Source organism: Myodes glareolus, chromosome 5, assembly GCF_982192425.1.
Source record: "Myodes glareolus chromosome 5, mMyoGla1.1, whole genome shotgun sequence".
Taxonomy (NCBI): domain Eukaryota; kingdom Metazoa; phylum Chordata; class Mammalia; order Rodentia; family Cricetidae; genus Myodes; species Myodes glareolus.
Window position 1 is genome coordinate 96,705,805 of NC_142030.1, and position 21,492 is coordinate 96,727,296.

Below are 21,492 nucleotides of genomic sequence, written 5' to 3' on the forward strand. Positions count from 1 at the left end.
TAAACCGATTCTTACTATTCCTTCCTTTGCTAACAGTTTCACTGGAGAGTTACTCAACTTCTGGTCTTGGACACACCTACCAAGAGGCCACTTAGGACCTATCCTTTCCACTGCAGGTATGCTGTGAGGATAAGTCACTGTGGAGGTTTGATTAGGAATGGTCCCCAAAGACTCAGGGTCCACAGGGAGTGGCACTATTAGGAGGTGTGGTCTTGGTGGCGCAAGTGTGTCACTGTGGGGGTGGGCTTTGAGGTCTCATATATGCTCAAGCTATCCCCAAGTGCACCACAGATTTTATTTCTGCTGCTGTGGACCAAGATGTAGGGCTCTCGGCTTCTCCTCTAGCACTGTGTCTACCTGCATGTCGCTATGCCCTGCTATGATGAGAACGGACTACACCTTTGAAACTGTAAGCCAGCCCCAATTAAACGTTTTCCTTTATAGGAATTGCGACAGTCATGGTGTCTCCTCATAGCAATAGAGACTCTAAGACAGCCTCTGAACACTTCAAAATAACTGTGAATCAAGTAGCATGATTCAAAGCAATACAATTCAGGATGACATACAAATTCATGAAGCATAAAAAAGCATTTGTCAGATAGTTCCTAGATTCAAAGTTATAAAGAAAATGAAAACAGAACAACCCCCACTTTTACATACATCACATTTTGTATCCAGCAGTGGTTCTAGGGGGTGAAGACAAGCGTGTGCTACTTTGATAACATGTTCAAGCTTTCGAGCCTGTTCTTCCACTTTTGCAGCCAAAAACAATGCAGTAGGTGATATTATCTGCAGAAGAGATTTTTATAATTGATCATTTAGGGAATAGTCTCTACTTCCTGGAGCTGAGCAGGCAAAGAAAGGAATATATTATTATAGCATGAAGTATACATTGGCATTGATCTAAAAGACCGAAGTAAAAGCTTTCCCGTTCTTTGGTGCTGGGGATGAAACCAGAGATCTGCATGTTTAAACAAATGCTTTACCATTGAGTTGTGTATCTCCAGCACTGGTCTAATTAATTCTCATTCTTCTCTCCTCTTCCCAGACCAGTGCAGCAATAGGATACACTGTGTATCAAAGTTTGTGACACTGATATTTTCAAGATTTAGCACCACAGGACCAGTGTCAGTATTACAAGTTTTAAGTCATTATTCACTACATTGGTTTTGCAAATAAGATTTTGACCTTGGCTAAGTAAAAAACAAGCAAACAAACTTTAGTATTAGTGTGTATACAGTGGAAGTAAAGGAAAAAATAATACAAAGTGATTTCACAGCTTTAGAAGAGTTGAAACAAAAGGCCAAGTACACTGCACTGCCTCCTCTTTCGGCTCAGCCACTACTTCTGAGTGCTTTCTAAGTCCAGCACCAGCTTCCTGTGTGGCTAGGAGCCATGCTATCTTATGTATGGGGCGCAACACAAAGAATTCTAAAAATGAACAGGCTACATAGAATCTTCACTACACTAATAAAAGCAGCTAAAAAACTGAACCAAAACAACAACAAAAACAAAATAAAACAACACAAAACAGGAGAAACATAATAAAGACAGAGAGCAGAACCTTTGCTAAGAGAACATCTGGAAAGTTCCTACCCCATAAAGTATAGTAAGGCAAGTTCTTGGGGTATAAGTACAGATAGCACTAATTACACTGGCATTGACGATGATAGAGACACACAAATTCCAACAATTACCTACTCCTTAAACTATTATAAACCAAACAATTACTGACTCAGAAACCAAACAAACTAAAAAAAAAATTTTTTTTTAAAAAAAGATTCTACACAAAGGAGCTGGAGACACCTCAGCAGTTTAGAGCACTTGTTACTCTTATAGAGGACTCAGGTTCGATTCCCAGCACCCACACCATGGCTCACAACCATCTGTAACTACAGTTCTAGGGGTTCCAATGCCTTCTTCTACACCCCAACGACACGGTGCACAGGCATACATGCAGGCAAAGCGCACGCACACACACACACACACAAGTTTAAAAATTATACACAAAAATTCCCCACAGAAAGGTAACTTTTAGATGCTAAGATGCAGGTACCTATTGTTCAAAAGGCAAACAAACATCTGTCTAGTATACAGGGACCATTCATAATACAACAATGAAGGGAGGCGGGGAAAGACGAAAAACTTATCACTAACAGATTTGTGCCTTCGGTGTAGGGAAAGAAACACCTTTTCTGAAAATGTTGGTGACTGATAGGAAATCCATATTGGACTGTGGATCTGAAGAGGACTTTTCCAGCTTAACTGCATTAGCACTAGAGTAAGTAGAATAGAAATGATTTTGAGAAACTCTTTTTCTGTAGAACTTGAGACGGTCTCACAATCTTGGCTGGTCTCTCAAGGGATCCTCTGCCTCTGACGTCTGAACAAAGGGGTTAAAGGGGTATGCTACCACATTGAACTTTGGTTTCTATTACAATTTGTGTGTTCAATAACTCTCAAAGGTCCTCAATAAAACAAAGGTAAGTGCTTCCCCACAGGCTTGCATACAATCTAGAAGGGAACAGCTAGGTAATCTAGCCTTCACATGCTAATAATAACAAGAGGAAAGCAATAGAAATTCAAATGAAAAAACCAAGGCAGATTTAAATCTTCCCAACTACAGTTCTCCTATTTGCTCAAACACAATTCCCAATGGTTGTATCTCCCCATTCTCTTCACACTAGCAAGAAAAACAACACACACACACACACACACACACACACACACACACACACACACAAAGAAAACAAAGATAGCTAGATGGTGGTGGCTCACACCTTGAATCCCAGTACTAGGGGGGCCCGCCTCGTCTACAGATTGAATGCCAGGACAGCTCAGACTACACTCAGAAAATGTTTCGAAAATAAATAAATAAATAAATAAATAACCCTTGGAAGATAAGACAGCCTCAAATGCATTCCAAAGTGCTACACTGCTTTTTAAAACATGAAGCATACAAGGAGTCAGGCAGGAATCTTTGGTTTGGACACCCATATTTTCTCATGGAAGTCTTTTTGGTCCCCATAAACACCTTAAGTCTTGTCTTCTTCAGTACAATACTAATCCCAACACTCCAAACAGTTCCTGGAAAACCCCCTAACTCCATCCTACACCTCTACAGCTCACAGACATCTTACCCCACGAGGGCTGCACAACAAAATCACCTTTTTAGACAGATAACTGGTAACAGCACCTGAGGCTTTAATTTTAAGGTTGACTAAGGGAGGTGATCAGACCAGGTACTACTGCTTTTCATATGGAAGACTGACTTCTGGGCAGCTTAGAAGAATTTCTGAGGTTTTGGGCAACAGAAGCATTAATAGCAGCCCCTGTAGTGTTCAAGGCTGAGCAAACTTTTGAAAGCTGCCAACATTCTCTGGCAATGTTAATATGGTTTAAAGCCAAAGAATTCACAGCATTATTAGAAGTACAGATAGTTTGGTTTCTGTGACCAAACAGGAACCGATTCAGTTCACTGGAGAGAGGCACTTACACTTTAGTGGTCTAATATTCAGTTCAAGAAACTTTCTCAAATTACTCCAGCTAAGGAAAAGGGGAGGGAAGTTGATTATTTATACATTGTTTGCTCATTTGAGACAGGGTCTCACTATGTAGCACTGACTGTCCTGGAATTCACTATATAGACCAGGTTGGCCTCAAACTCATAGATCTGCCTGCCTCTGCCTCCTGAAGGGTGGGATTAGAGTGTGCACTGTACCATCATGTCCAGCCCCCCATTTCAAACCAAGACAAATTTTCACAGAAAATGTAACATACAAATATTGGAGATGAGAGGAGAGGTGATGAAGTCAGCTGTAGCCAAGTAGCCAGACTGTCTCACTGCAATCCTCACTGTTATCTGAGTAGCACAGGAAAATTATTCTGTGGCTCAGGTACCAGTTTATATTGCCGTGGTGAGAATACAACTCACCACAATACAATATATGCAAGGCACTTTGGGTAGTAAGTACTCCATAGGAACATGACTGAGATTTTACTATGTGAGATCAAACAACTGTGTACTGTTAGTGTTGATTTTAAATTGAAAAGAAGCTTATGTTTAAAATGCCCTTCTTTCTTGTTTCAATTAAACTCAATTTTCCAAAGGGTTTGCTGCAGACCTAAGTCTATTTAAGCACTGAGATACTGACACTTCAATGATTCATACTCACACTCCTCGCTCCCTTTGGCCTGTTCCTTTATGTGTTTTTATTCCTACATCTTGATCTGAGTCCTCCTCCATCTGCTCTCCTCCTGCTCTTTCCCCTCTCACTGTTGACAAGATTCTTCACTCCAATGCTGGCTTCAATTTTGATGGTTGGAGGTAAAGTCAACTGAATTAACAGAAGGTTGGGTTAATTGAAGGACGTTTCAAAGAACTCCATTTGGTCCTCGCTGATTTAAAAGTCTTGATGAGTATGAATGCCACAACTACATGGACTGATTGAGAAAAGTCCCAGAGAGCCTAGGTTGCCAAATTTGCAAATAAGCTAGCAGCAGGCTCACTCTAATTGGTTGTGCTGTATTCTAAAGCTCCCAGAGTAAGGAAGACACTCCTCCCTTGTTCTTTTAATTCATTTCCCTGTATATTATCCTATCTCTGCCACCCTTACTGAAATTAGAAAAGCTATTTTTTTTAGTGCCTTTTAAGAAGGTTGCATTAATAAATACTCACTTGGCTCTAATCACAGCTAAAAACTGGAAAAGCACTTGGCAGAGACTATACATACTTTAGGAAAAGAAGTAAACGCACACAGAAAGGCCTCAGATTAAGGATACAAGTAGAACTTCAATACCAGGAAAGGCAAGAGAAAACTCACGAACAGAAATACTGGAACAAACCAAAATGCCCATTTGTTACCACAGGGAAGATTTCTAAGTCTGAACCAATTGAACCAATACTGTTTGTAGTATCTTAGAAAGTGTAAGGAGGCCCTGGCAACAGAGGATCAGAAAGCATCATGACTCAGTCTAGCATCTGTTGTTTTCTCATTCATATAATTATGCACACGATACTGTCACACAAAAAAATTCACATTGATTTAAAATAATCGTCAGTTTGGAACAAATCATTACATTTAAAAGGTTTAATAGGCTAAAAATTACTATTCAATATTGTTGAAAAGCAGCACAGAAAATAAGGACTGATGTTTATAGACTGAGTACTATAAACAATATATTTAATATGTTACACAACCTGTCATCTGAAAAGTTGTGTAGTGGGGATTATTTAAACACTATAAATCTATTTCTAAGAAAAATGAAAACCATTAGTTTATACTTTGAAGGCTAGGTGGAATTTCATAGCTGTCTCCTGTAACAGACACAGATCCCACCAGTCTACAGTTAATGAGCAAAACCACACAGGACTGGAGATGGCTCAGTAGTGTAAGAACACCGACCACAGGTTTGATTCCCAGCACCCACATAGTATCTCACAACAGTCTGTCACTTTAGTTCCAGGGGACCTAATGACCTTTTCTGGCTTCCAAGCACACAGGTAGTGCATGTAATATATGAAGATAAAACACCCATATACCTATACCTAAAAATAAATCTTAAAAATAAAAACTCACACACTATTGTATGTATAAGCACATTAATGGACAGGCTTTCAAATATTCTCACTTGTGAGTCTTACCAAGGACACACTTCCAGCTGTGTATGTGAAGACAACAATAAAGAGCTTTCCAAACCTGACAAACTGATCTTAAAATTCATATGGAAATAAAGTCTCAAAAGAAACAATCTTAGAAACAAAACCAAACCAAACAAAAACAAACCCAACTTGGGAGACTAACACTCTTGAATTCCAAACCTACTCTAAGGCTGTATTAGTTTTAAGTGTATGGCTGGGGTGGGGTGGGGTGGGAGCAGAGATTCTGATAAAGTTTCACTAGTGCTACCAAAGGTGGACACTTCACCAGGCTTGTGTAGAATATCTAAAAGTCTATGAAATAATAAAGGCAAACATAACACATTGAACTGGAATAACTGTTTGTATAGTAACATGTAAAAAAAAAAAGGAAAACATTTACTTTACATCATATACAATAATGAACTGACAAAGTGTCAAAAGCCTAAGAGCTGAATCTGTAGCAGAAATAAAAGCCAGATATGTAGTCCATGTCTGTACTTCAATCCCTTGGGAGGTGAAAGCAGGAAGACCAAAGGTTCAAGGTTAATCTCAGGTACATGGTAAATTCAAAGTGATTCTGGGACACATGAGACCCTACAGCAAATAAATATTCTGTTTAATTCAGCAAAATAAAACCTTTATTTTCGTTATATTTATTTATTCATTTATTTTCCATACTGAAATTAAATCTAGCCCCCATTTTTTACTGTTTTTGTTTGCCTTTTGACACAGGGTCTCATTGTAGACAGAGCTGGCCTCCAACTTTTAGACCAAGAATCTGAACTGTTTATCTGCCTGGCTCTACCTCCCGAGTGCTGAGATTCCAGGCCTGTATCCACATATTTTTTAAGGAATGTCCTTATCAACTGTTACAACGTAGATAAAACACTGGACTAATGTAAGTAAGACAGGCCTGAGCAAGGGCGAGCATTGCAAACTCCCACTCACACACACTCTGCAGACGGCGCAAGAACAAGGAAAGTGGGCAACAAATGGCTACCAAGGAGAGGACACAAAATAAATTCTTAAAATTAAAAATCAAAACCAAAACCACAAATATTAGTGATCCTAAATTAGACAAGGGGTTTTCCTATATGACACCAATATCACATGAACACAAGCACACACACACAAAAACCCTAAAAATAATTAACTGGATGCTTATTTTACAAATAATATTGTCAAGAAAGTGAAAAGCACAATACATATAGAATATTTATATAAATAATACATATATACATAAAGCCCCAAGCCCCTGAAATGTGGAGCTACTAGAACTCTAACACAAAACTTTCGAGAAGGTAAAATGGTGTGATTACTTTAGAGAACAGTTTGGCAGGTTTCTTGAAATGTACTTCAAGAAGCTAAGACACTGAAGTCTAGAATTAACACACAATCCAGAACTCCCACTAACAAACGGCACTCGAGTGCAGCACTAGGCACTGCTCTTCATATAGCTGACAAGTGAAACAAAGCAAATGCCCACTACCTGATCGGAGGGCCAGAGCAGGCACATGACAGATAAAGTAGTCAGCAGTGAGAGGAAACCAAGTTCCAATGATGTCACACCACAGACAGCTCTTTTAAAATGAAATTAATTTTAGCACTTACTAGATCTGCAGAGAGGGAAGGGGCCAGTGAATACTTGCTATGGGGCAATTTCTTTTGAATAGGAAGAAAATACTATAAATTGGGGTTGTGATGGTGGTATAACAGGATATGCTTTGAATTAAGGGCTCTAAGTGAATGAAGTTTATGGTCTGTGAATTATTTCTCAACAAAGATACTTTTAAACAAAGCTAATGTTAGTTGGGCATGGCAGTGCATGGCCACCCTGGTTTACACAGTGAGTTATAGGCCAGCCAGAGATACATAATAAGACTGTTATTAAAAATAAATAAGGAGCTGGAGAGATGGCTCAGAGGTCCTGAGTTCAATTGCCAGCACCCACACGGCAATGAGATCTGGTGCCCTCTTCTGGCAGGCATGTATGCAGGCAGAACACTGTATACATAATAAATAAATCTTTAAAAAAATAAATAGCAACCAATGCTAAAGATATCAGATCTCTTCAACTGCTAGAGTAACACAAAATAACTATGAACATCCACCTTGGAGAGGTTCAGGAAAACTCAGCCTCTCTGACTTCTTGAACATTTAATGACTGCACCAAATCTTTAGAAGTTCTTCTAAAGATTTTTCTCCCTGTCTTCCAAGTTGTTTTTTCATGCACAACTCATTTATAAGTTTTCACTATCTTCAGATTTAAGCAGAAAATAATAATCTTTCCCATTTAGAAAACTTCCATTTTAAAATTAGTTTTAGTGCACAGATGTTCCTACACTATAGCTGAGCTCCAACAGTTTGGGTTGATATACCAATACCTACAGGATAAAACACTTATTAAACAGAAAAACTCACCCACAAATAACAAGACACTTGGAAACCACTTACAAATTAATTCAGATGTACTTTATCTCAATAACCTAAGATCAATATAAAACCTGTTAAATCTGATAGTTTATATTTGTGTCATATTTTAGGCCTCTAAAATGAGGCATTTTACAGTGACACAGTCTTTCAATTAAGTTGTTACTATTTCAACAAGATAAAATACAGGCCTATTAAAACAAAAGTAGGAATTACTTCATACTGCTTGAGTTCTGTAATTAATCCATTACAAACCAGTTTTCTAGTGCAATCACCACATTTTATGTGTTACACAGCCTTTGGTTCGTGCCTATCTGACCTCCCACTTTCAATCCAGGAAGATAAAGCAAACATTAACCAGTTCAAATTACTTGTTCCTAGTCACTTCACATCAGACTTCTAACCTTTAAGTAATTTTTTTCTCTCCTACTGGGATACTTCCTTAAGGGACACCACTGTTTACACCGTCTATATTTACAAGGAAAATGGCAAATCCCATTTTGCTTGTCACATTGTTATGATCTCAATCTGTAGAACATTGGTCCTGCTGTTTTGTAAATGAATGCACAAATAACCAGCTTTACATCTTTATTATTAGCATACTTTGTACAGTAACCTCAAAGTTAAAGCATTAACAATGAATAAGCAATGTCATAGCCTTAAGAGAAAACCTTGAACTTCAGCAAGCACAGGTGTCAGGTGTCACAGGGAGGTTTGCTAAGGTTCCATGTAACTCAGGGTCCAGCCAGTTGTGGATATCAGTGGAGGTAGTTCATGAATCACACTTCATACACAATGCCTTTGATAGTGCTTTCAGTGGGAAATTTCAGGGGTACGGGTACAAAGATGCCCCCAAAGCAGATACCTAAGATATGGAGTTCACATCTGAGTTAGTCTTGTTTTTGTCACTGTAGCAGAGTGACTTCAGATAAGGAATTTAACCTTCATGATTCCTATCTTCCTTATTTGCATGAAAAAAAGAGAAAGAGGACACCAACAACAAATACACACACACCCACACCCACACCCCTAAGGATTATTAAGAGAAGTCCCTCTTCAGAATAGTATGGGACAAACTTTCTATGAGGCCAGTCTGGTCTGGGTTCCAGGACAACCAAGGCTACACAGAGAAACCTGTCTCAACAAAGAAAAAAAATCCCCCTTTCATGAAATCATTAAATAAACCAGAAGATAATGAGAGCAAAATTAAATTGATATTTGATTAACAAATTTACAATAAACAAAATTAAAAGACAAGTAAAAATACTTTTCTAACAAGAAATGTGGAGCATGCTCAAATAAGGTTTGTAACATAGTAGTTCACAAAGGCAGTGTCTATTGTTACACTAATTTTAGAGTTAAAATTTTAGAAATACCAAACTGTCCCTAGAGTCCTTAATTTAAAAACAGAAATCATGTACATAAACTTTATTACGGTCCTTGGAGAATAACGCATGTAATGATTTATTATAAGAAATGACATGAACCTGCAATTAATTTAGTGGAGTTAACAGAGCTTTCACTGCCATTCAGCTGCCCCTTTCCACTTAATTTTTTATGTTAATCCGGAATTGTTCAATTTCAGGACTAGTGAAATCGTTCCCCCTTCCCCCCAGAGGAGGTGGCTCAGCTGCAGCCCTCTGTGTTTATAAACTGTTGAAAAGCATCCCCAGCTTCTGTGCACTAGACTAGTAACAACCCCACACCCACTCACCCCAGCAACAACAAACATCTGGAGGACAAAACTGATACACTATGCCTCCTGATGCCATCTTACAAAATAATACCTCATGTCTTGGGAGGTAGCTCAGTTAGATGTCTACTTTGTTTGAGGCCCTGGGTTGAATTCTTACTGTGGGGGCTAGCCATGATAATCTAAGTCTGGGGCAAGTCACCCAAAGGAAGTTCTTTACTTCCAACCATTATCACCTGGGACTCTGGCCTTTGATAAATTTAAACAAGAGGCCTGAATCTTGGTAGTTTACTCTGAAGCAATACCTGGTAGCAGGAAAACACCACAAACTGAGATTACCCGACCCCCTCAAATCAAGAGCAGACCATTGAAAGGAAATGCCTGACATTCCATCCGCTGTAGATAGGATCACCTGCCAGGGCACTTCACCAGGACACCCCTAGACAAATGTCAGTCAATCGGGGGTCCTGAACCTCAGAGACCCCTCACTCCCACCTCTACTACAATAGAAACCCAATTCTAACTGAGTTCGGGGCTCTCCGGATATTCCAATACGTTGGTCGTGCAGAGAGACCGAGTTTGCAAACTTGATTAAAATAAAGGCTCCTTGCTTTTACATATGGGACTCGGTCTCCTTTGTTGGCTTTTGTGGGGACCCAGGGATTTGGGCATAACATTACTACTGCAAAAGGTAACAACTATACGGCACATCTTCTAGGAATTAAAATCCAAGTCTGTGTGTTCCATGTTAATGCTGTGTGCTAGGTCTAAGAACTACAAAAAGAGAAACTTCTGTGATGCAACACACACATACACACACACACAGTCATATATGCAAAAATATTTCAGAAAGGAGGCCCCAAAATGGTTAGAAGCTAATAATATCCTGTCCCCGTTCTACTGTCTCATTTACTACACACTTATAACTTTTAATAATGAAATACTTAAAACCAGCAGCTCTCAACCTGTGGGCAGAGACCCCTTTGGGGGTTGTCAAATGACCCCTTTTCATAGGGGTCACTTAAGACCATCAGAAAACACAGATATTTACATTTCAATTCATAAAAGTAGCAAAATTACAGTTATAAGGTAGCAATGAAAATAATTTTAAGGTTGGGGGCCACCACAACATGATGAATTGTATTCAAGGGTCGCAGCATTAGGAAGGTTGAGAACCACTGCTTTAAATGCAGCTATGCGGGGAGTGTATTTATATAAAGAAAATGAAGGTGACACATTTACTAGACCTGTGAACCAAGACCAAGTCTCTCTGACAGTCTAATTCAGAGAACCTCTCTGTGAGGGCTCCTCTAGGCACCAGTGATGTAACAGTGAGTAAAGTCCCCAAACAAAACACCCCGCCCTTACAGCTAACAGGCATGTTCTACAGAGGAATACAAGAAAGGAGCAATGCTCCCTTGATAAAGAACAGCCTCCTCCAAATCAACCAGGAGGTAAAGGAATTCAGAAAGACTACCTTTGTGATTCCAGTGACACTCACTAATTTAAAATGAAGCCACTCAGAAGCATAACTATTGTAAACAAGAATGCAAAAATAAAATTTTAGCTTAACAGGAGGCTGAGGTAGAAGGTCTGTGACTTGAGGACCATCCCAGGCAACATAGTCACTCCAAGACCAGCATTGAGCATAGGGTCACCCCGCCCCATTTAGCACAAGCAGATTTAGCATAAGCAGATGCAGACTTGTCTTGTGTAGCTGGAGATCAAGTAAGCATGTATAAATAAAACTAAACCATGAACCTGATGTATTCCCATAAGTCAATACAATCAATCATTCCAGAAGATTACTAGCCTTGAGTACTTACCCCACCTAACTCACCCTTGGGTCCTTAAACAGGACTCAATGCATTGAAATCTGTATATTATAGGTAGTTCTAACTACAGGAGCTCTAGAAAGGTAAAGAAACGAAGTAAAGAAACACATTATGGGCTGGAGAGATGACTTAGCGATGGCTAACAGCACTAGATGCTCTTCCAGAGAATCCAGGTTCAATTCCCAACATCCACAGGACAGCTCACAACTGTCTATAACTCCATTTCTAAGTACTCAGAGACTCTCACAGAGAATACACATAAAAAATAAAAATAAAAAAAATCATTAAAAAAAGAAGCATACCAATTGCAAAGGTGCTAGAGAACAAATGGAGAGACTTCAGAAAGGCATGATCTTTGTAACCTGATGCTACGGGGACTCTTGGACTTGGCCAGAAACAAACACATCTTTAATTTGCTCAACTAGCCAGGTGTGGTGGGCACTTCAGAAGCCCAGCACTCGAGAGGCTGGTGCAAGGGAAACCCTGTAATGAACAAAACTAACTTAAGAACGAACTGCTTCTAAGAGAAGTTGGTCAGTCTTTAAAATGGATAAAGCAAGGCTGTGACCTCAGGTTAGACTTCAGAGAAACATCTGGGCTAGGTGTTTTTACTTTACTAAACTGACCTTTTAAAAAAAAATTATGAGACTGGAGAGATGGTTCAGTGGTTATGATTACTTGCTCTTCTCTAGAGGACCCAGGTTTAACCTACAGTATCCACACGGTGGCTCACAACCACTCAAAATCCAGTTCCAGAGAATCCAATGCCCTCTTCTGGACATAAAAGGCATGCATGTGGTACAGACACACATACAGCCAAAACACCCATACACATAAAATAAAAATAAATCTTTAAAATATTCTTTTATAGATTTATTTTATTTGTGTATGTGGAGGGAGTAAGAGACTTCTACTATGTGGACCCCATAGATCAAATTCGGGTTCTCAGGCTCGTCAGAAAGCACCTTTACCTGCTGAGCCATGTCCCCAGACCACTAGATTTCTCTTGAGCTTGATCCAAGTAGGATTATTTTTTATTTACCAGTCCTAAAGGTAGGTTTATTCTTAAGCTGTACGCAGTCACCTATTCTTTTCCTCTTTTTTTTTTTTTTTTAAGACAGGGTTTCTCTGTAGCTTTGGAGCCTGTCCTGGAACTCACTCTGTAACCAGGCTGGCCTCAAATTCACAGATATCCGCCTGCCTCTGCCTCCCAATTCTTAAATAATTAATTTAATTATTAACAAATGCTTCACTTTCAGACCTGTCAATTTCAGACACTAAAATGAAGCGCTGAACATTGAAAGATACCTTAGAATCACCGACACATGACAGTTTAAGACCAGTTTGCCCTAACACCTGGGCTTCTTATCCCATTGGGTTAAGAATGATACTTTGTGTTTTTTCTTAATATGACACTTGATTATAACCTTCTAAGAAAAAGGTTCTCAAGAATGTAGGAGAATAGGAATTTAAACAGGGCTGACCTTGAGCTGATCTGAGCTCATCACTAAAGGACCAGGTGTGGGGAGGACTACTGAGGCTATGAGGCAAGGACACAACACAAATATTAAAACCACCTTTGATGCTGCAAAAACAGAAGCAAGAAAGAAGTCTAACAAAGAGAGACAATGTTGATTCTCCAAACATGACATTTCAATTATCCTGCTAAGGAAGACTCAGTATAAAGTGCTCAAGTATGCCTTAATATGTGTAAGAGATTAAGAACAGTAATAAAATATATTGAATGGCTTTGTCAGTAAAAATGTTTGTGAAAGCAAGAATGCAAATGACCTGGACTTAATTAAAACAATCTGAAGACACAGATTCTAACTTTAAGAAAGATGTTTGCTTAAAGCACTCCAACCAGGCCACTGAAACAGAGGGAGGGCTCATAAAGCGGAGCCTTGTGGTAAAGTCTTTTACTGAAAATAGAAAAGTAAACTCAATCACCAAAAAGAATTTCCACAATTCTGACCTGTAGTTTCTACCAACATTATTTAGAATGACTTTTAAAAAGCCAAATTCACTGCTACTTTTAGAGAGATTGAAACAAAAACTTGATTGTCTTAATCTAAGCATCATTACTAATAGATTTTTCTCCTCTACAACACCATTATTCAACTAAGAATGATACAAAAAAATCTCAGGAAAGAGCAAGACTCAAGCATATTAAAAGAGCAAGGAAAAGACTATGAGAGATCCAAATGTACTAAAAAATGCACCATCTAAAAAAGCTATTTGCAAATCTGATAAACCAAGTTAGATTTTAGATAATTTAAAGGGGGAATTATCTAAATCTCGAAATTTCTGCCACTTCAAAGTTAACAACACAATAAAATTTAGCAACTGAGACCCTAATGACTATTCCGCAACCAACAGAAGGCCTTATGCGGCTCATTTTCTTATATATACCTTTCAGAAAAACACTATCAGAACTTCAATGAACAGAGAAATTAAAGTGGGGGGGGGGCTAAACATTTCGTATACACACGGAAATGGGGACTAAGAAAATGCATCGCATGTTACTTTGAAAAGAGCAAAACTTTGATAGCTTTAAAGCTTCAAAAAGTCAGGCCTGCAATTCCAGCACTCAGGGGAGCTGAGGCAGGAGGATTCTGAGTTTGAGGCCACTTTGCATTACACAGTGATATGCTCCCAAATTAAACAGGTATCAATTAATTAAAATAACCACCTAGTTATAAGCATATATACACATTATATTCAAGACTAGTATAAGAGCTATCCCACAGGTCTACTGCACCCAAAACTAACTGAAGGACTCTGAACAGTCTGCCCTTTCAAAGTAGCACTTCAAAGCAACGTTTACACAAGCCTCAATTCACGACGTTGGAAACAATGACTCCAGTACAATTAAGACGCAGCCTCCCCAAGGACAAGGATCCAGACTATTCTGAACGTGATTACTGAAATTATTCTAAGAAATCGCTCACTCTGCAAAGTTTAACAGAATAACACACTGCTGCATTTTTGAGTAAGAAATGTTTGTTATCCATTCCCCACCCCCACGAGCTTGGTACTGCACGCCTTAACCCCAAAGGCTGGGGAGGCAGAAGCAGCGTCCACTTGTGTTCAAGGCCAGCCAGGTCTACTTAATGAATTTAAGGACATTCAGAGCTACCCAGTAAGACCCTAGGAAACCAAGAGCCAAACACCAAAACAAAACCAAAAAGAAAACCACCACCAACAAAAACAAAAACAAACGAGCAAAACAAGTTATTGTTTGTTGTTAGGTTTTTTTTTCTGTCTCAGATGGTCTGGTAGAGGCTAATACCGAGCCTTACAGTTTAATTAATAAAATTCACACACACACACCCCTCGGCATTTGAGGCAAAACGTCTATTACATAACTCACATTTACAATAAACTCAAAACACTAAATCCACAGTAAGATCAATGATCAATTAACTTTTTTCTGCATTATCTATTCACTTTAACATTCGGCGATTAAGACAATAAAACAGTACTTACATTTCTGTTGAATTTGGTGAAAGAATGGTGCATATAAAACCTGTGCATATAAACAATCGCAGTGTTTATTGTAAGCTGAGATCTGGGATGCAGCGTTTAGGACATAATCTGAGAAAAAAATATTTCTAAAACCTAAATCAATTGGGATGGAAAACCCCCTTGTAGTTCCTTTCCAGTTACTCAAAATCCAACCCCCAACCTGTAAGTACATAAAAAGTCTGTGGTGAAGAGAGACCAGGTTTGATGCCAAATTACTACGTAAAGAGCGCAAGGGAATTACTTGCAATGACTACAGCTTCGTATAGTAGAAATAAAATAGTCGAAAGGCGCGCGCCACACACCCAAAGAACATGAAAGATCTCCATGCTTTCTCACAGCGCAGGAGAGCCAACCGGGAGCCGGCAAGGAAGCCTTGGAAAACGCTTTATGTGAAACATCTGAGGCCGTCCTACGTCTCAAAGCCTTTCCCGACTTCCGAAGAAGTGGAAGGGGCCGCCCCTCGGCTTCGCTCATCCCGGATGCCCCTCGCCGGGCGGCAGTGCTACTTCCCACCGCATCACGCGCTTCCAGGCACAGGTTACACAACGCGGACTCCGGACCTGACTTCCCCGACTCATCCCCTCTTCCTCGGGCTCGCCACGGCAGCCATGGGCCACGTTTTCTGTGTCTCTCTATTTCCCGAGGCCAGAAGCAGGCAGAGGCGTCGGCGCCATGTTCGCGGGACACTAGGCCCCGGTCACCCGGCGAGCGCGACCGGGGCGTGAGGGACGCAGGGCCGCAACCAGGAAAAGGATACACATTAAGACGTTGCCCCATGTCTTGGATGAGGTTGGCCGCCTGCTGGCGATGCGACAGCTCTTCATCCGCTTCCACTCCGCAGCGGCGGCTCGGCGTGTTCTCCAGCTGTTCTCGAGTAAAGAACCAGCGAGAAGAAGCTCCACGGCCCGACGCCATGACACTTCCTCCTCCGCCCGCACCCTTAGCCCGCCCCCTCCCCGCCGGCCTCGGGGGACTCCGCGCCAAGGCCTCGAGGCCCCGCCCCAATGCGCTCTCCGTAGACAGTGTCACGCCCCTTCCGGTCCTGCCGCTGCCCGTGCGCATGCGCTGAGGGCCTCCCTGCCGGCTCGCACTGGTCTTTTGCTTTCTCTTTCCGGTCTCCCGCCTCTCTCTGGCCCGCCGGACCACAATGCTCCGCGCCCCTTGTCATTGGGAAGGCGCCGAAAGCAGGGGTCACTCGTAAAGAAAAGGTCGACGAGGTGCATGCTGGGGCTGGGAAAGGAGTAAGGCGAAGGGGCGGGGCGAACGAGGAGAGGTCACGCGGCTGCGCAGTAGGGTTTGGGCGTTTACGGTCTGTGAGTTTGCGGGTTCATTGAAGCTGGTGAAGCTTCTCGCCGCAGCCTCCATTTTCTTTACAAGTTTCTGGGTGTTATTTTCTTGGGTGTGTTGACTCCTGTGTCCACGAGGACAGCTCTGGAGAGGAGTTAGCTAAAAAAGACTGGGAAAAAAAGAACGCTTTTTTTCAACAATGGTCGACCACTAGGTGTCTTCTGTGTTTTGTTTTTGTAAATCGCTGGTAGATGTTGGAGATATACGCCTTTAAAACGTTACTTTAAGTAAATCTAAAATAAACCCAAGTAACGGGTTTATTTCATTTACTATTTTAAAACAGCAAGTGCCCCAGGCTGGCCTTGAATTCGCGGAGTAGCCAAGGATGACCTTGAACTTCCGAACCTCTTGCCTTACCCTCAGAAGTGCGGAGCTTACAGACCGAGGGCACCACTGCTGACATCTTTTTTTTTTTTTTTTTAAATTACTTGTCAAACATTATGCAGTTAATTAGAGGACATGACTCTCTGGCCTTCCATGCAGATTGTGTGTATTGTTTTAAACCTCTGTGGTTTCTGCCGACCTGGGGTTTGGGAAAGGTTGGGGGAGAAGCAGAATGTCATAGCCCGGGTTGTCCAGGAATTGACAGAAGTTGGAGGATGACTTTGAACTCCAGATCCCCCTCTCACCTCTGGACTGCACGGATTATAGGCCGGTGCCTGAAGGAAAACATTCTTTAGAATTATAAAAAGTAAGATCTCTTATAACTGATGAGTTAATTCACCTTTTTGCAATAAAATGCCACTCACTTGGTTACGTTATCTGCCTTTGAGTTAGTGCCTATTGCATATGATCAGTTTACGTTGAAGTTTTCTAACTATTTGCAGAAGACTGCAGTAGGGTAGTACAAACTAGCTTCTAGAAAAGGAAGGGAGGACCGGGCAGTGTGGCGCACGCCTTTGATGCCAGCACTCGGGAGGCAGAGGCAGGTGGATCTCGGTGAGTTTCCCAACCTGATCTGCAGAGGGCACTTGCTGCCAAGCCTGACAACCTTTGTTTGCTCACCACTGTCCTCAGGGAAGAAGGAAAGAACCAAGTCCTGCAGGTTGTCCTCTGACCTTCCCATGTGTTCGGTCAATGGCACACGCTCATGCGCAGGAGATAAATGTAAAGAAAATGACCCTATCTAAACAATTCTCCCAAAATAAAGTAAATAAAAGGGCTAGTGTGTTTGTAATTAAGACTTGAGGCTTTTGTCTGTCAGTATTTTGGAGTTTCTGCCCTCAGTTTACTGCCCAACCCATCACACTATGCTAATGTATTCATTATTGTAGGTGGTTATTGTGAACAGCTACCTAAACACCCTATAATACAGATATTATAATACAATAACACATCCTGTTTCCTAGATTGCTTGAAAGTGATAAATGCTTCACTGTGATCTACTGACCTAGCTAAATTTCTGGCTTCACTGGTTTCTGCTCTTGCTCGCCCACACTCTCTAGCCACAATCTCTTCCTGGCCCTGGCACCTTTGCACTATTGCCAGACAGGAAGACTTTTCATGGCTAACCAATCTGTCATTTAAGTCTAAATGTCCTCTTTTGAGGGCTTTCTTTTCTCTACAACTGAATATTTTACTTCCCATCTGTCTTGTAGTCACTGTCACATTTTCTTTAATGTCTTTAAGGCATTTAGAAATAAAGAGAATTTTCCTCTGTCCTGGTCTTCCTCTTATCCCCCCCCCTTAATGTGTCTCATTTTTCAAATTGTAGAAAAGAAATTTCATCCTTTTTGTTAACGTCTATACACCTGCACCCCAATCCAGTGCCTAGAATATTCTTGCCATCCCTGGCACATAGAAAAATGTTCTTGTGAAGAGGAATATGAACATCTACAATGTTACTGGAAGTTTGGGGGTGCTACATGTTACCTGGGAAATTGCGGTCGCAGGTTTCTTAATATGCTAATAAAAAATTTAAAAGATTCAGAAGAAAGTTTAAGGACAACTTTATTAGGGTTTAAAGAGAAGAAAAAAACCCAAGGACCATCAAGCTATAAATCTTGGCATCTACCTGGAGGAGGAAAAACAAGCCTTGCTGTTTGTAAGTATATGGCGGAAAGAGGAGAAAAATGAGAAAGAATGAGAAATTCTTGTATGTGTATGTTTGTAAGCATGTATATGCTTTGCCAAATATCAGAAGCAAAAAGAAGAAAAGCGAAAAGTATATGCTTTTTTTGAGTAAGACAATAGACTTAATGAGGCTGCATGGCCGTGGTCCTTAAGCAACTGTGCAGAGGGCAGAGATTCTGGGAAGAAAAAGTACACAATCTCATCAAAGGTCTAATTATTTCTCCCATCCCTTCAGCATACCTTAAGGCAGCACTTCTCAACCTGTGGGTTACAACCCATTTGAAGGTCTAATGACTCTTTCACAGGGATCATCTAGGACCATCTGAAGACACAGATATTTACCCTAAAATTCATAACTAGCAAAATTACAGTTATGAAGTGGCACTAAGCAACTCAAGGAACTGTATTAAGGGGTCACAGCCTTCGGAAGGTTGAGAACCACTGCCTTAAGATGAGCCCACCTTTCAGAGGGGTGGTTCCTTAGCCAGGCAATTGACCAGCCTAGCTGGAATCTTAGGTCTCTAGGCCAGGAATCCCATGCCATTTCCCTTGCTCTTGCTGTGCCTTTAACATTACTGCAACACCTGCTTGTATTTGTGTTATTGAATAAAGTAATCGGGTCACTTGTGATAATGAAACAGTCGTATCCTGTGGTTGGTTGGTTGGTTGGTCTTGACTGTCAGTTCGGGTGGATTAAAAAGTGCCTAGCAGATTAGTACGGCACACATTTGGGTGTGTCTGTGAGGGTCTTTCCAGAGAGAAATGACCTGGGGAAAGACCCCTCCTGAGTGCAAGCGAGACTACCCCATATAATAAAGGGCAAAAAAAGAAAACCCCCTTCTCGCAGGTATCCTTTCTGCTTTCTGGTCACCAAAGCAGGAACTTCTGTGTTCCACCCCATGGTACCTGTGATGCTAGGCTGAAATCTCTGGTACTGAGCTGGAAGAAACCTTTTTGGTTACACTGGTGGAAGAGTAACTAGTAGAGAAAGTTGGTACCAGGAAGAGGAGTTGTTGCTGACACTTTGGCTGTGGTTAAGAAGAACTGATTTGAAGGAAGATGTAGAGAAACCAGCTCTAGAACCCTTGGGATTACACATGCAGAATTCCTGGCAGACAGCCAGTGAGAATGTGGGTGAGCCTACAGCTAGGAACAAGGGTGCTATTAAGAATTGGAGGCTAGAAACCATTTGTGTTATGCGGCCTATACTCTGTTTAGGCCCTAAATCTATGGGAGGCTGGGTTGATTGGTATTAGACTAGCTAATCTAGTGCAGGAAATTACCAGGCAGTCCATTGTTCCATCTTTGGAGTAGATAACTCCTGGCTGCTTTGAATTAGTTTTTATAGTGAGAACAGGGAGCAAAAGAGCATACTTTGAAACATAATTTTAAAAAATAGTTGCTGTTGTCCACATGATGCTGGTTTTGCAGGCAAACAAAATGAAAGAGTTAGAGTCATGGATGTCAGCCCACACTATGGGCACTGAGGCTAAGTCTCTGAGGATTGAAGAGTAATCCAAAGATATGATATGTGGGCTTAACCAGGGGACCCTAGGTGCTGAGCTCAAGAGGACTGCAAACAAAGCACTTCTTATTTTTATTAAATCAAGCAAAACATGAGGTATTGTTTACTGCTGGGGGGAAAATGCTCTTGTACACTGTAAAGTGTGAGGGCCAGCCATGATAATCTAAGTCTGGGCAGGTCACCCAAAGGAAGTTCTTTACTTCTTTCAACCATTATCACCTGGGACTCTGGCCATCGATGAATTTAAATGGAGGCTGGAGTCTCAATTATTTACCTTGAGACAATGCCGGGCTGCAGGAGGAACCACAAGCTCAGATCACCCGACCCTCACCTAAGAGCAGACCATTCAAAGGAAATGCCTGGCATTCCAACTGCTGTAGATCACCTGCCAGCGCACTTTACCAGGACAATCCTAGACGAATGTCAGACAATCAGGGGCCCTAAACCTCAGAAACCCTTCACCCCCACCTTTACTACAATAAAAACCCTATTCTAATTGAGCTCGAGGCTCTCTGGATATTCCAATACGTTGGACATGTGGAGAGACCGAGTTTGCAAACTTGATTAAAATAAAGGCTCCTTGCTTTTACATATGGGACTCGGTCTCCTTTGTTGGCTTTGTTGCGGGGCAAATTATGCCCCGCAAATTTGGGCATAACATAAAGATTTATCACTCATATTGATCTAATAAAACACTGGTTGGCCAGTAGCCAGGCAGAAAGTATGGGGCGACCAGTCTAGGAGAATTCTGGGAAGAGGAAAGGCCAGAGTCAGTCACTAGATAGTCACAGAGGAAACAGGATGAGAATGCCTTACTGAGAAACCAAGCCACATGGCTAAACACAGACAAAAATTATGTGTGAATTTTAAGTTGGAAGAGCTAGAGTTAATGTTACGCCCAAATTCCAGAATCCGAAACACCACCGTAAGACCAACTCTGATACAAAAACAGAGTCTTTATTCACCAGTTAACTCGAGTGCCACCATCTGTCTGAAGTGGCAGCAGCAGCAGCAATGACAGCAGCAATAGGAGCAGAACGAGGAGAGACCCAGAGCAGTGAAAAATGGGGGTTCATATGGGGGTAGAGGCTCAGGGAATTCCAAGCCTCAGGACTTGGGATTGGCTGCGCCCTAGTGGCATGAGGGGGAATTCCAGGCTTCCAGGCTTGGGATTGGCTGCCCTCGGATGGTGTAAGGAGGCTTTCCAGGCCTGAGGGGAAGCCTTAACTGCCAGTAACAGCCCAGGCTCTAGTTGATCTGTTTAACCTGCTCAGAGATTGGCTGGTTTTGAGTCAGGAGCAGAAATAGCTCTGTTTCTGAAGCCAAAGTGCTTCTTTTTCTGGTTCTTTCTATCTTTTTAACCCTAATCTTGGGACCAAGGCAAATATCTTTGGTATGTCCTGAATCTAGGGACTTAGTG

The 21,492-nt window shown here is 41.2% G+C and overlaps 1 protein-coding gene across 4 annotated transcripts in view; it reads right to left on the bottom strand.

Annotated features, from left to right (window-relative positions):
* The window catches only part of Ccnt2 (cyclin T2), a 30,577-nt gene extending 14,493 nt beyond the window's left edge, over window positions 1-16,084 (bottom strand). For 3 of the 4 annotated variants that reach the window (XM_087906576.1, XM_048443770.3, XM_087906575.1), the window contains exons 1-3: window positions 15,885-16,082; window positions 15,089-15,170; window positions 661-789 (exon numbers count right to left, since the gene is read on the bottom strand). In XM_087906576.1, the coding sequence (XP_087762702.1) occupies window positions 661-789; window positions 15,089-15,170; window positions 15,885-16,042 (369 nt within the window). In that variant the 5' untranslated portion in view covers window positions 16,043-16,082. Of the gene's footprint in view, window positions 1-660; window positions 790-15,088; window positions 15,171-15,884 lie in introns of all 4 variants that reach the window. The other variant, XR_015737947.1, reaches the window with a different exon arrangement.
* Between the last annotated feature and the right edge of the window lie 5,408 nt (window positions 16,085-21,492).